At 43.8% G+C, this 18,701-nt stretch overlaps 1 protein-coding gene across 1 annotated transcript in view; it reads left to right on the top strand.

Annotated features, from left to right (window-relative positions):
• The window catches only part of LOC135524536 (A disintegrin and metalloproteinase with thrombospondin motifs 20-like), a 176,771-nt gene extending 162,205 nt beyond the window's left edge, over positions 1 to 14,566 (top strand). Inside the window, exons 33-38 of the mRNA XM_064952156.1 lie at positions 6,453 to 6,547; positions 6,645 to 6,739; positions 9,515 to 9,648; positions 10,733 to 10,824; positions 11,204 to 11,308; positions 11,495 to 14,566. Coding sequence (XP_064808228.1) covers positions 6,453 to 6,547; positions 6,645 to 6,739; positions 9,515 to 9,648; positions 10,733 to 10,824; positions 11,204 to 11,308; positions 11,495 to 11,584 — 611 coding nt within the window. The 3' untranslated portion in view covers positions 11,585 to 14,566. The remainder of the gene's footprint in view (positions 1 to 6,452; positions 6,548 to 6,644; positions 6,740 to 9,514; positions 9,649 to 10,732; positions 10,825 to 11,203; positions 11,309 to 11,494) is intronic.
• The last annotated feature ends 4,135 nt before the right edge of the window (positions 14,567 to 18,701 follow it).

Below are 18,701 nucleotides of genomic sequence, written 5' to 3'. Positions count from 1 at the left end.
ATGCTAATCAGCTAATCAGAAGAGAGAACTGGACTCCAACCACACAGAAACAATAATAGAGAATATAAATAAAGTTAGATGTTCTTGTTTTCAGCAAGGCCCCCCAGTGTTGAGCTCATACTCACACCTTGGCCAGATAACAAGCATCTTCATGAGTTTTTACTGCTGTTTGTTTATTGGAACGCTTGTAGCATTTTGTTGTTGAACACTTTAATTGTTTGACCTATTTACAAGAACTATGTGAAGTCTACTTTAGACTCTTCTTCAGTTATAGGTCAAATCTACAGTACCAGTCAAAAGTTTGAACAGAAGAGCTTATTACAGTTTTTTTTTGTACTATTTTCTGCATTGTAGAATAATACTGATGACATCAAAACTATGAAATAACACATATGGAATCATGTAGTAAGCAAAAAAATGTTAAACAAATCAAAATATATTATATATTTCAGATTTTTCAAAGTAGCCACCCTTTACCTTGATGACAGCTTTGTACACTCTTGTCATACTCTCAACCAGCTTCACCTGGAATGTTTTTCCAACCGTCTTGAAGGAGTTTCCACATATGCTGAACACTTGTTGGCTGCTTTTCCTTCACTCTGCGGTCCAACTCATCCCAAACCATCTCAATTGGGTTGAGGTCGGGTGATTGTGGAGGCCAGGTCATCTGATGCAGCACTCCATCACTCTCCTTCTTGGTCAAACAGCCCTTACACAGCCTGGAGGTGTGTTGGGTCATTGTCCTGTTGAAAACAAAGTGTAAACCAGATGGGATGGTGTATCGCTGCAGAATTCTGTGGTAGCCATGTTGGTGAATTGTGCCTTGAATTCTAAATAAATCACAGATAGTGTCACCAGCAAAGCTCCCCCACAGTAATTGGAGGAGCCTATTGGGAGGGATGTGCAACCTGAAAACTAGCTGTTATTGGCAGAGAGGAGGACACACTCTCTTTGATATATTGGTCTATTGACTTATAATATGTTATTGGTCAATATACCGCCTAGTGATGTCTCCCCAACCCAGCCAAACATGCTGAAATTTCAGGTGGTCTTTTCAAACAGCTCTTATACTAAAAGTGCATTATCATAATTTTCCCAATTTCAGTGTTATTTGAACCTCATCATGTTGAACACAGTTGAAGTTGGAAGTTTACATTTAAAAAAACTATGTTTACCTTTATTTAACAAGGCAAGTCAGTTAAGAACAAATTTTTATTTTCAATGATGGCCTAGGAACAGTGGGTTAACTGCCTGTTCAGGGGCAGAACGACAGATTTTTACCTTGTTAGGTCAGGGATTTGGTCTTGCAACCTTTCAATTACTAGTTCAATGCTCTAACCACTAAACAACCTGCCGCCCCTGCGGCATACACCTTAGCCAAATACATTTATGCTACATTTTTCACAATTCCTGACATTTAATCTGAGTAAAAATTCCCTGTTTTAGGTCAGTCAGGAGCACCACTTTATTTTAAGAATGTGAAATGTCAGAATAATAGTAGAGAGAATGATTTATTTCAGCTTTTATTTTTTTAATCACATTGCCAGTGGGTCAGACGTTTACATACATTCAAATAGTATTTGGTAGCATTGCCTTTCAATTGTTTAACTTGGATCAAACATTTCGGGTAGCCTTCCACAAGCTTCCCACAATAAGTTGGGTGAATTTTGGCCCATTCCTCCTGCCAGAGCTGGTGTAGTTGAGTCAGGTTTGTAGGCCTCCTTGCTCGCACACGCTTTTTCAGTTCTGCCCACACATTTTCTATAGGATTGAGGTCAGAGCTTTGTGATGGCCACTCCAATACCTTGACTTTGTTGTCCATTTTGCCACAACTTTGGAACTATGCTTGGGGTCATAGTCCATTTGGAAGACCCATTTGTGAACAAGCTTAAACTTTCTGACTGATGTCTTGAGATGTTGCTTCAATACATCCACATAATTTTCCTACCTCATGATGCCATCTATTTTGTGAAGTGCACTAGTCCCTCCTGCAGCAAAACACCCCCACAACATGATGCTGCCACCCCCATGCTTCACGGTTGGGATAGTGTTCTTAGCCTTGCAAGCCTCCCCCTTTTTCCTCCAAACATAATGATGGTCATTATAGCCAAACAGTTCTATTTGTGTTTCATCAGACCAGAGGACTTTTCTCCAAGAAGTACAATCTTTGTCCCCATGTGCAGCTGCAAACCGTAGTCTGGCTTTTTTATGGCGGTTTTGGAGCAGTGGCTTCTTCCTTGTTGAGCGGCCTTTCAGGTTATGTCGATATAGGACTCGTTTTTACTGTGGATATAGATACTTTTGTACCTGTTTCCTCCAGCATCTTCACAAGGTCATTTGCGGTTTTTCTGGGACTGATTTGCACTTTTCGCACCAAAGTACATTCATCTCTAGGACACAGAACGCGTCTCCTTACTCAGCGGTATGACGGCTGCGTGGTCCCATGGTGTTTATACTTGCGTACTATTGTATGTACAGATGAACATGGTACCTTCAGGCGCTCCCAAGGATGAACCAGACTTGTGGAGGTCTACAATTGTTTTTCTGAGGTTTTGGTTGATTTTCCCATGATGTCAAGAGGCACTGAGTTTGAAGGTAGGCCTTGAAATACATCCACAGGTACACCTCCAATTGACTCAAATTATGTCACTTAACCTATCAGAAGCTTCTAAAGCCATGACATAATTTTCTAGAATTTTCCTAGCTGTTTAAAGACACAGTGAACTTAGTGTATGTAAACGTCTGACCCACTGGAATTGTGATACAGTGAATTATAAGTGAAATAATTTGTCTGTAAACAATTGTTTTAAAAATTACTTGTGTCATGCACAACGTAGATGTCCTAACCGACTTGCCAAAACTATAGTTTGTTAACAAGAGATTTGTGAAGTGATTGAAAACCAAGTTTTAATGATTCCAACCTAAGTGTATGTAAACTTCTGACTTCAACTATATACATTGCTCAAAACAATAAAGGGAACACTAAAATAACACATCCTAGATCTGAATGAATGAAATATTCTTCTTAAATACTTTTTTCTTTACATAGTTGAATGTGCTGACAGCAAAATCACACAAAAATGATCAATGGAAATCAATTTTATCATCCCATGGAGGTCTGGATTTTGAGTGACACTCAAAATTAAAGTGGAAAACCACAGTACAGGCTGATCCAACTTTGATGTAATGTCCTTAAAACAAGCCAAAATGAGGCTCATGAGTGTGTGTGGCCTCCACGTGCCTGTATGACCTCCCTACAACGCCTGGGCATGCTCCTGATGAGGTGGCGGATGATCTCCTGAGGGATCTCCTCCCAGACCTGGACTAAAGCATCCACCAACTCCTGGACAGTCTGTGGTGCAACGTGGCGTTGGTGGATGGTGCGAGACATGATGTCCCAGATGTGCTCAATTGGATTCAGGTCTGGGGAACGGGCGGGCCAGTCCATAGCATCAATGCCTTCCTCTTGCAGGAACTGCTGACAAACTCCAGCCACATGAGGTATAGCATTGTCTTGCATTAGGAGGAACCCAGGGCCAACCGCACTAGCATATGGTCTCACAAGGGGTCTGAAGATCTCATCTCGGTACCTAATGGCAGTCAGGCTACTTCTGGCGAGCACATGGAGGGCTGTGCGGCCCCCCAAAGAAATGCCACCCCACACCATGACTGACCCACCGCCAAACCGGTCATGCTGGAGGATGTTGCAGGCAGAAGAACGTTCTCCACTGCGTCTCCAGACTCTGTCACGTCTGTCACGTGCTCAGTGTGAACCTGCTTTCATCTGTGAAGAGCACAGGGCGTCAGTGGCGAATTTCCCAATCTTGTTGTTCTCTGGAAAATGCCAAACGTCCTGCACGGTGTTGGGCTGTAAGCTCAACACCCACCTGTGAACATCGGGCCCTCATACCACCCTCATGGAGTCTGTTTCTGGCCGTTTGAGCAGACATGTGCACATTTGTGGCCTGCTGGAGGTCATTTTGCAGGGCTCTGGCAGTGCTCCTCCTGCTCCTCCTTGCACAAAGGCGGAGGTAGCGGTCCTGCTGCTGGGTTGTTGCCCTCCTACGGCCTCCTCCACGTCTCCTGATGTACTGGCCTGTCTCCTGGTAGCGCCTCCATGCTCTGGACACTACGCTGACAGACACAGCAAACCTTCTTGCCACAGCTCGCATTGATGTGCCATCTTGGATGAGCTGCACTACCTGAGCCACTTGTGTGGGTTGTAGACTCCGTCTCATGCTACCACTAGAGTGAAAGCACCGCCAGCATTCAAAAGTGACCAAAACATCAGCCAGGAAGCATAGGAACTGAGAAGTGGTCTGTGGTCACCACCTGCAGAACCACTCCTTTATTGGGGGTGTCTTGCTTATTGCCTATAATTTCCACCTGTTGTCTATTCCATTTGCACAACAGCATGTGAAATTTACATTTACATTACATTTAAGTCATTTAGCAGACGCTCTTATCCAGAGCGACTTACAAATTGGTGAATTCACCTTCTGACATCCAGTGGAACAGCCACTTTACAATAGTGCATCTAAATCATTTAAGGGGGGGGGTGAGAAGGATTACTTTATCCTATCCTAGGTATTCCTTGAAGAGGTGGGGTTTCAGGTGTCTCCGGAAGATGGTGATTGACTCCGCTGTCCTGGCGTCGTGAGGGAGTTTGTTCCACCATTGGGGGGCCAGAGCAGCGAACAGTTTTGACTGGGCTGAGCGGGAACTGTACTTCCTCAGTGGTAGGGAGGCGAGCAGGCCAGAGGTGGAAATTTATTGTCAATCAGTGTTGCTTCCTAAGTGGACAGTTTGATTTCACAGAAGTGTGATTGACTTGGAGTTACATTGTGTTTTTTAAGTGTTCCCTTTATTTTTTTGAGCAGTATATATATACAGTGCCTTGCGAAAGTATTCGGCCCCCTTGAACTTTGCGACCTTTTGCCACATTTCAGGCTTCAAACATAAAGATATAAAACTGTATTTTTTTGTGAAGAATCAACAACAAGTGGGACACAATCATGAAGTGGAACGACATTTATTGGATATTTCAAACTTTTTTAACAAATCAAAAACTGAAAAATTGGGCGTGCAAAATTATTCAGCCCCTTTACTTTCAGTGCAGCAAACTGACCAGACCTCCAGTGCGCCTCCACAGTCCAGTAAGTCCTGTGCCTCCTCTCCACTCTTGCCCTGAGGTGCGTGTCATCAGCCCGGTACCACCAGTACCGGTCCCACGCATCAGACCTCCAGTGCGCCTCCACAGTCCAGAGCTTCCGGCGACAGTTCCCAGTCCAGAGCTTCCGGCAACGTTTCACAGTCCGGAACCTCCACCGACGGTCCACAGTCCGGAACCTCCACCGACGGTCCACAGTCCGGAACCTCCACCGACGGTCCACAGTCCGGGGTCTCCCGCGACGGACCCCAGTCCGGTGTCTTCGGCGACGGTCCCCAATCCGGGGTCTCCGGCGACGGTTCCCAGTCTGGGGCCTCTGGCGAAGATCCACGGTCCGGTTCTACAAAGGCGGAGGGATCAGAGTAAAGAGGGGGGGCTGCGTCCAGAACCGGAGCTGCCACCGAGGGTAGATGCCCACCCGGACCCTCCCCTATAGGTTCAGGTTTGCGACCGGGAGTCCGCACATTTGGGGGGTACTGTCACGCCCTGACCTGAGATATCTCTGTTTTCGATATATTTTGGTTAGGTCCGGGTGTGACCAGGGTGGGTAGGCCAGTTTTGCATTGTCAAGGGTTTTTGTATGTCTAGGGTTTTAGTAGGTCTAGGTGATTTGTATGTCTATGGTGGCCTGATATGGTTCCCAATCAGAGGCAGCTGTTTATCGTTGTCTCTGATTGGGGTTCATATTTAAGTAGCCATTTCCCTTTGGTGTTTGTGGGATCTTGTTCAATGTTTAGTTGCCTGTCTGCACTATTCGTATAGCTTCACATTTCGTTTGTGCTTGTTTGTTTTGTTTGGAGTTTCGGTTTTATTAAAAACATGTGGAACTCTACTCACGCTGCGCCTTGGTCTCATCTTTATAAAGAATGTGACAATATATATATATATAAATGATGTTTTTGAGTGCACTGCCCCTTTAAAATAATCTGTAAATATCTGTAAATTTTTACTGAAAAAATATATGGTAGATCATGTACATTTGCGTATCTTGTTATGTTGAAACTAACCTACATACAGTCCAGTACCATCCTATAAACTGTAACACTAAGGACTGGATTCAATCCTTTTTGCAGAAGTATCGCAGAAGATCCTAATTAAAATGTGAAGGTAATTTCCGATTGAGCCGATGACATAAGCAGTGCTTACCGTGAATGCAGTCCCCGCGAATACAGGAACATTGCCTTTAGATTTCAAACGAGCTATAGTGCTGAACTTCTACGATGCTTTGGTGATACGGATTGAATCCAGCCCTAAAGGTGCTCCATCTTATTTCTGATTATAGGTCAGTTGTTGACATCCTGCAGAGAGGTCCAGATGATACAGGGGGTGAGGATGGATGGGGAGTACTACCTGAAAGTCAAGTCCAGGATTCTACAGGTGTGTGCTCTCTGTCAGAATCACTGACTATCACTTCATCATTAATCATTTCCAGGCCAGGATTCAGCAATTGTTGTCTCAATGTGTTTCTTCCTAGATCTACTGTGCTGAGATGCAGACTGATTTCCCTAAGGAATATGTTACGCTGCGGAGTGGTCAGACAGACAACTACTCAGAGGTCTATGGATACAGGTGTGCTCATTGAAACCAGATTACCCTGTGTCTGTGCTTAATTAATTTTCTGTTTATGGACAGAATACACTATAATACTGTATATGATTCTAAACTAACATTAATTCAAAAAGTCATTACATGAAAGCAATGTATTGTAACATATATGCTAGGAGTCAGGAAGCAGGTGCAGAAGGTGAGTTGTATAATGATAATAAGCAGATAAACAAAACAGAATAAGCGTACTGAACGTGAGCATAACCAGAGGGGGAATGAGAGGTTCCTGGTGGAGAGCCAGACACGATCACCAGGATGGAACACGGGGGAGGAGTGTGTGTGTGTGAGTGACGAAGTAAGTTCTGGGTGTATTCTACCTAGGGAAGGAACCGGGCCCACTACCCCTGCCGGTCCTGGCGGAAACTCCCCATCTGCCCGTTGGACTGAGGCTGGAACCTGAATGTGAGGCTGACCGTGGCACCCAGCTTATCCATGAAGGCTTTCCAGACCCGCAACGTGAATTGGGGACCACGTTCGGAAACGTTGTCCTCTGGAAGGCCGGAAGACCTGTTGGAATAGTGCCTCAGCGACCTGGAGAGCAGTAGGTAGACCAGAGAGGGATAAAACGGTAGGATGTAGAGAATCTGTCAACAAAGGCCATAATAGTGGTAAAACCCATCAGAAAGAAGATATCACTTACAAAGTCTATGGACAGATTTGACCAAGGCCGCTGAGGCACGGGAAGGGGAAATAGTTTACCTGCTGGAGCGTGCCGGAGAGATTTGGATTGGATACATACAGTGCATGAGTTGACATAGTGGGTGACGTCCTGCGCCAATGTGGGCCACCAGTATTTATCAAAGAGAGGGATTGGATGGTGTGTGTGATACCTGGGTGTCCAGCGACGAGGGATGTGTGTGCCCAGGTCAACATCCGATCTTTCACCCCTGTGGAGACGTAGATGCGTTCTGGAGGGCAAGTAGCAGGAGCGGGTTCCCTCTCCAGAGCCTGGCGGATGTCCACATCTACGTCCCAACACAAGGGGCCAACGATTCGGGAGGACAGATTGATAGGCTGGAAGTCACTCACAGGACCCTCCACCAAAGTGGAATCACCGGGTGCAGGAAAGCAGGTCCTCTGGCATCCTGGTCCCCAGGCAGTGATTCTCATCCTCGAACAGGAAATGGTGGAGTTATGTTGTTGGAGCAACAGGAGGCCAAGTATAACTTTGTGTACAGGTGCGGTGGTGGTGAGGAAGAGAAGGCTTTCCTGGTGCATGGGTCCCACGGTCAGGGTGGGGGGCTGGGATGTGCGTAATTGGGCCGGATCCCAATGGTTGCATATCCAGGTCTTGGACAGGAAAAGGAGAGGAGAGCGGGTATGAAGTTAAGTTCAGGGAGGAGGCAAGGGCCTGGTCGATGAAATTCCCAGCGGCACCTTGAGGGTCAGCCAGCCAGTGAAATGGGAACCAGAAAGGGTTTGGCGGAAAAAGATGATAATGGAATACTTGTGCCTACCCTGGGAGATGGAAGGTCACAGGGCCACCCCATCTGCTCAAGTGGACCCCGGGTTGGGACGCACCAGACACCGCTAAAGCTGGTGCCCCTCCTGGCTTCAATAGGGACAGAGGCCCAGATGTCTACAGCAACGCCTCTCTGCTGCAGAGAGGTGTGAGGCCCCTACCTCCATGGGTTCAGGCTGTGCCTCAGCACAGCCAAAGGAGGGAGGCGAGGTGGACACCACCGCTCCCGAAGAAGGTTATCCAGACGGATGGCCATCGCGATGAGAGTATCCAAGGATATGTTGTCATCCCGACATGCCAACTCCGCCTGGACCTCCTCGCACAGACCACTGTGGAATAGAGTGTGGACCACCGGCTCATCCCATCCGCTGGAGGCTGCAACAGTCCGAAGGTGAGGGCGTACTCCGCAGCAGTCTGGGCACCTTGCTGGTGTTGGAAAAGTCACTCACATCCCTCTCTGCTCTTTGAAGGATGGTCGAAATCCGCCCTGAACAGAGCCATGAACCTCTCATAGGAATCCAGCTCCCCCTCTCTCCTAGATGGCCGTAGCCCACTGCAACGCCTGTCCGGTCAGCAGGGAAATGACTGTGGCAACCTTGGTCCTATCGATGGTGGGGGCTCCTGCCTGATAGGCAAAATAGAGGGAGCACTGGAGAAGAAAGCCATGGCATCTCGATGGAGTACCTTCATAGTTCTCCGGAAGGGACCGTCGGGCAGGGAGGAAGGCTGGGGGACTGGCTCACAGTGACGACCCGTGGTAGGAGGCCCTCCATCAAAGGTATGGAGAACCTCGCTGGTGGTGTTGATGCGTTGAAGAACGGGGAGGATTTCTTTCATGGTTGTACCCAGTAGAGCCGATTGGTTGTGGTGTTGGTGGAGTAGATGACCCTGTTCCTCAACCATCATGAAGATGGGGTTATCTTCTGCTGCTTCCATTTTTTTCAGAGGCAGTATTCTGTAACGCATATGCTAGGAGTCATGAAGCAAATGCAGAAGGTGAGTTTAATAATGAGAATAAGCAGATAAACGTGAACAAAACCAATACTTCCTGAAGACTGAGGCTACTGACGGCTAAATAAAGGAGAAGTAATCAAGGTAATGAAGTCCAGGTATGCATAACAATGGAGAACAGGTGTGCGTAATGATGGTTGCCAGGTGTGCGTAATGATGGTTGCCAGGACCGGTGGTTAGTAGGCCGGCGACGTCTAGTGCTGGAGAGAGGGAACGGGAGTAGGCGTGACATGTATATTATCTGAAACCTAATTTTGTATGTCTAGGTTGCTGAATCCTTTTGATTGCCCCTACAACGACAGCAGAAGGCAGGACTGTGACTGCAGGAACGATTACTCTGCAGCGGGATACACTCTCTTCCATAAGGTCCGTCTGGACATCATCTCACTGAGGATAATGAGTGAGTAATGACCATGTGATTGACTGACCACTCCACTACAATAAGACCACACATCCATGTTGTTTTACCCCTGCACACAGCCCGATCCTCTCGCCCACCTCACAAAAGAACGGATTCGCTCACCGAATACAATTTTCACCGCCTTTCGCCACACCCTCAGACTCAGCACAGAAATCATGATAATGCCTTTCAACAGGCCTTGTTCAGATCACTGGCATAGAGTTGACAACGCATGGGCACCTTGAGACACACACTTACACAGACACATGGTAACACACAGGCATACTCATATACACACAAATGCTTGTAAACACACAAAATATATTGTGTTCTCTGACCCACACATGCATACTCCCTCGCTCAAACTCTCTCGCACACACACACACTTGCAACATCTCCAGCGATATTTCTCTGCCCATTACGACATCCAGCCACACCTCTCCAGTTGTCCCTGAACATGTTTTAGATTAGTGCACATGTGGAATGGTCCGGATTGGTGGTATTTATATCTGTGTGCAGCTAGGAGGAGGGAGCCCAGAACACATGTAGTCATCTTCCCACCCCATCCCCTGTCTACTCTGGTCCTGACAGCACATGTTCCCAGCACACAAGGCCCTCCCTCCCACTGCATGGAACTCATTTAGATTTGGGGCGGCTTGACTTTAATAATGGTTTCAAGATGAAGAGAGGATTTTGAGCTGCTCTAGCTGTGCAATGCGTTTCTCATGAACTTTACCGCCATTTCAGATAGACAAAAAGAGAGAGAGGAAGAGAGAGACAGCGAGAGAGTGAGTGAGACAGAGAGAGAGAGAGAGAGAGAGACACAGAGGAAGATAGAGGAGCACTGGTCATGGTCATCATGTGGGACAATGCAGTAGAAATACCAGAGTAACTAAGCTCATCTTAAATGTCATGTGGTTTAACCTCTGATGTGCTTTAGGCCAGGGCAGTTGCTTAGAGCGCCTTGTCTCTTACTGGAACTCATGACTCTGTGTATAGATTGTAACCTTCATATGCTCGTTGTCTGCCTATTGATCGTGTATTGATTTAACCATATGCTCTGTGTCTCTGTGTTATGTATCAGCCACAGACCTGAAGTTTTCTCAGACCCTGTTTGGTCGTCCCGTCCCCTTCGCCACAGCAGGAGACTGCTACAGTGCTGCCAAGTGTCCTCAGGTAGGAAACGGAGACCATTTTTGAGTCTGTAATTGATTGACTTTAATCTGTATGCCTGTATGTTTTGATGGGGGCCTTGAGCCAACCTTTCCTGAATGGGTTTTATTGACCTGACATGTCCAGTCTGTTAACTGGAGTAAAATCGTACGTGTTCCCAGTTTCCACCAGTGGAGTAACCACATAATCACACTTAACCATCCAATGTAGCTCAGTGTGTCTGTCCACTGAACCGTGATGCTGCTTTCGTTGTCTGCCCCTGGAATGGAAATGAGATACAGACTAATTGAATGTATTTGAATCCTGATCAGGTCCACTTTAAAACTATTTCAGTTTGTTCAAGAGAAGTTGGTTTGAGGTCTATTGTGGTGTTCTTCCACAGGGCCAGTTCAGCATCAACCTCATAGGGACTGGTCTGAAGGTGGCTGAGGCAACCAAGTGGACCTCACAGGGCAACTATGTCTCTGTCAAAGTCCACAGATCAGAGGTAAGGAGGACTCTAGGATTCTGGTGTTCTGAATAACAACTCTAAACCCTCCTGTAATCTGAACTGTCACCTGTTATGATTCTAGTCTAGGAATTTCCAGTAGCATTAATAAAATCCTATTTCTTTATGGAAAGTTATTTGTCCTGTCCCACTCCATTTCATTCTTATTTCTCCCTCTGTCTATAGGATGGGGCAAGAATCTATGGTCGCTGTGGTGGGTTCTGTGGGAAGTGCATTCCCCAGCCTCACAACGGCCTGCTGGTTTATGTCCAGTGATGGTCAGGGACCAAACCCCAACCCAACCATCTCCCAAGGCTCTCCCAGTGGTCTCTCAACGTTCTCCCAACATCAGACCAGGAAGTGAAGCCAGAGCGTCTGGGGATCCAATGCACTTAATTTGTGAAGGTTGCCATCCCTTTCCTCCCTTCATCACTAGGGTTTAGTGACAGGAACCTAGTTACCAAGATTTACTGTCCAAAACCACTCCCTTTTCCCGGGAAAAATAACTTCGAGAAACCGGTAAATTATAATAAATTATTTATATCAATGGAAATGTTAATTATATGCGATGTCTAAATCTGGTTTCTCTACGGCCTTCTCTCTGCTCTCTGCATGATCAATCATCAATGCTCATGGTAGGGACAAACAGCCCATCTCAGTATGGAGGGCAGTTCACAATGCGTGGAGACCTATCATCTCATCAGAACTTGTTTTCTTGTGATAGGTAGGCCTACATTTTCTGCAGCATAGCCTATTCTACAGTAATATAAGGACCGAATACGCATCTAATTTACATATCACCATTGTGCTTTCGGGGGTCATCATATTTTGTCATTGTAAAGATTTGTTTTTATTATTGCAGCTGCAGAGTTTTAAAACAGCCTATCACTCGAATATCATTGATTTAAATCCAAGCATGTGCAAACAGTCTCTCTCTCCTTCAATTCCATTGAATTTGCAAAAGTAATAATAATCTTCAAGATAGATAGATATATATAGCTATAAAGGGTCGTTCAGCAGAACCAATGACTCTGAAGATGAGCTCTGTCTGTTACGTCTGACCTCACTAGTGTTTGTAATTGTAATGGTAACCAAATACCTCTGCATTGGAACATCAAAAGCAGACTGTCAGACAATCTCACATATTCTAGCATTGTAGAGTCTCGCATAAAGGGACACAATCATATTTTGGGGCGGGAATCCTCTCATGGTTTCTAGTAAGAGCTTACTCATCTCATAAGTGTAAAATGTTGTTATGGAACTCTGAAAGGAAACATGAATTAGTCATTATAGAACTGGTACAACTATTTACGTTTTCATACAGTCAGCAAGACAACTTTTTGTTGGGTAAATGGAACATCTCAATAAATATTTAAATTGTATTAACTTATAGTGTTATGGAACAAGGGTAATTATGTATTCCTGCAAAAATGTTCTGATAAATTATGTTTTTGTTGTGATTAGATTAGTAATAACCCCAAATTATATAAATGATATAGCTTAAAAATGTTACAAAGATCAAGGAAGGAGAATTCTCCAGATCAGAAGATACATCCCAGACAGGGGCGCAACTTTCACTGAGGATGGGGGGACATGTCCCTCCCACATTCTGAAATTGCATTTTGTCCACTTGTATCATTGGAATGTGATACAAAACGAGGCAACCGTGTGCTTTAGGACCATGCAGACGCCTCCGAGTGGTTGGGTAGGCTGTTTGGAGTGTTTATCCGACAGAATAAAATGTTAAAATGATGTCCCAACCACTTCTAAAACCAAAGTTGCGCCAGACATGGGTTTTTCGGGAAATAATCATTCGCCAATCAGTTAGCTAGGCTTTGTGTACAACTGTCGTTGTGTATTCTTCTACTAATGGTCACCCAGACTTGCCTTATCTCAAACGTCAAAGGTCGTAGGTGAGGAGTCCTGCATCACAGATTAATCCTCACTGTTCTGTTGTGTAATACTACTGAAAACTCTTCAGAGCCCAATGACTTACTGACTACTGTCTGACTGACATGTAATTAGAATGATTTATCTAGCAGGTCATAGAGAGACAACCAAATAGACACTAAATCATTGGCAACTGTTGTCTACATCATGTAAGAGGTGTTAAGTCAAGGTCAATCTCTCATCTCCAGTCAGTAGCTAGTTTGTCTCAGTACATTTGTGATATTGTTTTCCAGATCATGTCTCTTCTTCTATAGGTGCATGTGACCCTACTTCTCACAAGAATCGATTCTCATGAGAAGAATTTCATTATATTGCAAAATATTTACGTTTGACCATATTTATTCTGTAATGATATGTAATGATACATTAGAATACTAATAGCCGAGCAGCCATTGTTTGGTTTACTGTTTGATGCTGAAAATGTATTACAGATTGTAGTGTGTGTAAGTAACCACCAACTTGAAAGAGGATCTTTGAATGGTGCTTTTTAAACTACTGAAATTACCTCTAATCTTGAGAAGGAACATAATAGTGGCATTGGAACTGACATTAGCTGTAGCACAAACCTCGACACCCTTTGAATGAATACGTTCGGCCTTCATGCCTATAAATGTAAATGTACTACTTATTACAGCATAATGCCCAAAATGTTTTGCATAAAATATCATGGTCCTCTTATTAATGTAGCTGACGACCAAGCTGGAGGGTTGCCAGATATATGCTGAACTACATAAGGAAACCTGCCTGAAGGAACCCTATCATCATTTAGGTGAAATGATGTCACTGTGACCACTATAACTGGGATTTGGCAACCCTGCCATGCTGGTACTCCGATGTTAAGCTTTAACCAAAGTTTCATAGATGCAGAATATAACTTTTGTCAGATAATGCAGCTAGAAAACCTTTGTCTATCATTCTTGTTTGATAGGCAATTGTACTATGATGAGGTCTGTATCAGAAATGTTAAGAATACTTGATGCACTATGTGCCACACATTTTGTAGAAGGGTAATCTTGTTTATTTCTTTTTTTAAATAACAAGATTTGTAACTTATGATATGTGTGTATTTTTTTATATTCATACTTGAAGTGTAAACTGTGTCTCGACGACATGGACATTGGTACTGAATTGAACACGGTGCTTGTTTGCTATGTATTATCCAAAGATGTTTTTAAGAATCATATGTACCTACAGTATGAAAATGAATGATTCTGGTGCTATGGTCATTCATTTTAATTGTATCAACATCGTAGGTTTTGCTACTATACTAACACTGTATAATAAGCAGTAATTAAATATTGTAATGCTTTTCAATTGATTGGTGTGTGTTTGAATGCTTCCATATTACAGTAAATGTTGTAAGTAGAAATTACTCTTCACATCAATGCTGGTGCCTGCTTCAACAGAGGAGGCCTTTGGTTAGACGTGAATGGCAGAGAGTCAGAGCTGGTTAGGTGGCTGTGTTAGCTGGCTTGTGGGTCCATGTGGATTCACTTATTGGTGCAGATTGCATTTCCACAACATGACTTGTTCAATTTCACTTGGACGCATAAACACAGCAAATACTTTGGCTGTAGTTTCTCACTATACCAGGCAGGCACACAGTGTGGACTCTGCATCTGGGGCTGTCAACCTACCAATGAGTCACCAAAATGCTCTGTCAAATCAGAAAGTGAGGTCCGTTTTCCAATTCACTTTGAAAACCTGACTAAAAAAGCGAAATTCCCAAAAATGAAGTCACTGAAAAGGACTTGATAATGGTACTTTAGTGAGGCGAGCTGTTTATGGGTGAGGAACCTTTGCAAGGGTCATTGCACCAGGGACAGCTTTGTACATGAAACCAGATACCGTAATGCCTGAATAACTACTTTGATTCTGTCTCAGCAGAGTGGAGAGGGAAATGAAAAAAACGAACTTGGTTCCACAAAAAGTTAATCTCATGATTTGGAAGAGTGCGGGTTGTATCACAACAAAAACTCCCCAAAAGCAGTTTACCAGGGAAGCCAAGCTGTGCTGAAGTCCACATGGAGTCTTCTGGCTAGAGAGAGAGATGGCAGATGAGATGCTCTTTGCTCAGAAAAAACAGACATCCCTAAAAAACAGACCAGCACTGATGAATGATTCCCATAAAAGCAACTAATGATTGATGTCAGCCATGAAAAACATAATAGTTAAAGGAGCGGCATGGCTTGTTGTTCACTCTGCATTCCATTACCCCATCACTTTTAATGCGCAGCAATCGGGTTTTACTGTGGGTCTGTTCTTCAAACCCATGATCAATGCTTGGATGGGTTTTTATAGTGTAAACAAATACATTGCAAATGTTTCCACTAAGTATTTGTACTGTAAACAATGGAAAGATCTTCCCCTGCATTCATAATTTAGTGCAGTGGTTAAATAACAAAATGCACTACTGTAGGGCTACATGCAGTAACAGTCAAAGTTGTTGTTATGGTTATAGGTCACACATCCGTATCTGGTCCGTTGGAGTTAAATCTCTGGTTGTATGATGTGAAAATGATTCCCATATGGCTCTGCATAGCGGTCAATAATGTCCTGCGGTGCTGTAGGTAGAGCTCTGTACTGTACAACCGACAGTGGGCATTGAACCTGAGATTCGTGCCATTTACTACAGTATGTTGTTGTGTGGGGTTCGTACGCCTCCTGTGAGTATTTCTTGCTATCTACATAGATGATAGCTGTAGCCCAAGATAGCCTACAGGTAAGCTGATAGGTTAATATAACGCTAAAGCAAAACCACAGCATTATCATAAAATGAGGAGGCCTGTATAAGAACTTCTAATCTGATCAAATCACATTGGCCCTTGGTTCATGAAAGATCTGCCCTCTGCTGGTGGTACAGTGTCACTGGTGTCTTTCTTTTTTTGTGCAGTAATTTCTTTTGACACAACAGCATGTAGTTGTTAACAAGTCCATACAATAAAGGGTAAAGGGTTAGATATAGGTGTAGGTCAAAAACAGACATGGCAGCTCCACTTCTAGCTCCTAAGCAACTTTGCAGTATTTTGTTTTTTGTATGTTATTTCTTATATTATTAGCCCACAGTGTTTTTTGTGTTATTACATACAGCCGGAAATAACTTTTGGATATCAGAGTGGTGGTAACTCACCAGCATTACGACCAGAAATACAACTTTCCCGAATTGGTTCCCTTGTTCGTACCACCCTGGGCATTTTACTTGTCCCAGAGGCTGCTTCAAGATGCCGCCGGCGGAAAAGAGGTATTTGGAGTGGACTTCTAGTTTGACTCAGGAGGCATGCACACCATCCACCGCTTCCAAGTATTTTACTCACTAATGTTCAGTCCCTGGACAATAATGTAGATGAGCTCAGGTTGAGGATCTCCTTCCAGAGAGACATCGGGGCCTGTAACATACGCTATTTCACGGAATCATGGCTCTCCAGATATACTGTCCCCTTCCATACAGCCATCTGGGTTCTCAGTACATCGCGCAGACAGGAATAAAGAACTCTCTGGGAAGAAGAAAGGCGGGGGTGTAGGTTTCATGATTAAATTATCATGGTGTTATTGTGATAACGTACAGGAACTCAAGTTATTTTGTTCACCCAACCTAGAATAGCTCACAATCAAATGCAGACCGTATTACCTCCACAGAGATGTCTCTTCGAAAACGCTACCAAAGTTCTATCAACAACTGTAGTACCAGCGCATCAAAAACTCTCAACCATTGTTACTCCACCTTACAGGATGGCTAAAAGGCCCTCCCCCGCCCTCCCTTCGGCAAATCAGATCACGTCTCCATTCTGCTACTCCCTTCCTATAGGCAGAAACTCAAACAGGAAGTACCCGTGCTAAGGTCTATTCAGCGCTATTCTGACGACTCGACTCGGAATCCATGCTTCAAGATTGTTTTGATAACGCAGACTGGGATATATTCCGGGTTGCCTCTGAGAAAAATATTGACATATACAGACACGGTGACTAGTTAATTAGGAAGTGTATAGGGGATGTTGTTCCCACTGTGACTATTAAAACCTACCAAAACCAAAAACTGTGAATAGATAGCATCATTCGCGTAAAACTGAATGCACGAACCACTGCATTTCACCATGGCAAGGGGACTGGGAATATGGTTGAATACAAACAGTGTAGTTATTCCCTCCATAAGGCAATCAAACAGGCAAAATATCAGTACACAGACAAAATGGAGACACAATTCAACTGCTCAGACACGAGAAGTATGTTCATTGACTATAGCTCAGCCTTCAACACCATAGTACCCTCCAAGTTCATCCACAACACAAAAAAATATAACTCGTAGTATCACCATGACTGCCTATATTCTATCACACTTTATAATGTGCTAGACATACAGAAGCATACTAAGTGACAGTCAGTTGTGAGCACTCAGAGCAACATCAGAAGACATGTTAAGCGATTTTAATCATTGATCACAATACTCAGAGCCATTTCCTGTAGAATTTCTCCAACAATACATTTTTAAAGAAAAATACATATTTACACTGCACATATGGCTACTACTTTATTATATAATGAACATATCAACAATATCAGTTGTGAAACAAATTAATCATCTTTATCAGACAATTCTTTGAGGTAAAATTCAACCTCAAAATATCAATCTTCAATATTCTAAGTAGTGGATCAGTTGTTCAAAGTCTTTTTGGTATTGTGAAATTCAGTGACCTCAACATTTGGAACCCTATGGTTCAAATCGGATATGCCAATGAGTGGTCAATCTCACCTTACTAAAGTCTGTCAATGATGTTCAATATAGTAATCTATGACATTGTAATAACATTTCACAGTTGGTTTACCAGTTTAGACATACCTTTTATAAGTGTATACCAGCCATTCCACCCTGACTTGTAAAACCTGTCAAGATAGTCAGGAACATCTCTTGTGCCATCTGAAAGTCATGAAATACAATATACAGTGCCTTCGGAAAGTATTCACACCCCTTGACTTTTCCACATTTTGTTGTGTTACAAAAAAGCTTGTCTCACAAAAAAAGGTTACCGATTGGTAGACAAAAAAAAGCAGACACTGAATATCCCTTTGAGCATGGTGAAGTTATTAAATTACACTTTGGATGGTGTATCAATACACCCAGTCACTACAAAGATACAGGTATCCCATATGTAGCTACAGTATGAAAGTCAGTTAAGAACAAAATATTTTCAATGACAGCCTAGGAACAGTGGGTTAACTGCTTGTTCCGGGGTAAAACAACAGATTTGTACCTTGTCAGCTCAGGGATTTTAACTTGCAACCTTCCGGGTACTAGTCCAATACCCTAACCACTAGGCTACCCTGCCGCCCAAGGGTTTACTTAGGTAAATTAGATATTTTTGTATTTCATTTTCAATAAATGTGTTAACATTTCTACAAACCTTTTTTCACTTTGACATTATGGGCTATTGTGTGTAGATAGTGAGAA

Source organism: Oncorhynchus masou, chromosome 31 (assembly GCF_036934945.1).
Source record: "Oncorhynchus masou masou isolate Uvic2021 chromosome 31, UVic_Omas_1.1, whole genome shotgun sequence".
Classification (NCBI taxonomy): Eukaryota; Metazoa; Chordata; class Actinopteri; order Salmoniformes; family Salmonidae; genus Oncorhynchus; species Oncorhynchus masou.
Note: the sequence above shows the minus strand (reverse complement) of the source record. Positions and strands in the feature narration are given on the sequence as shown.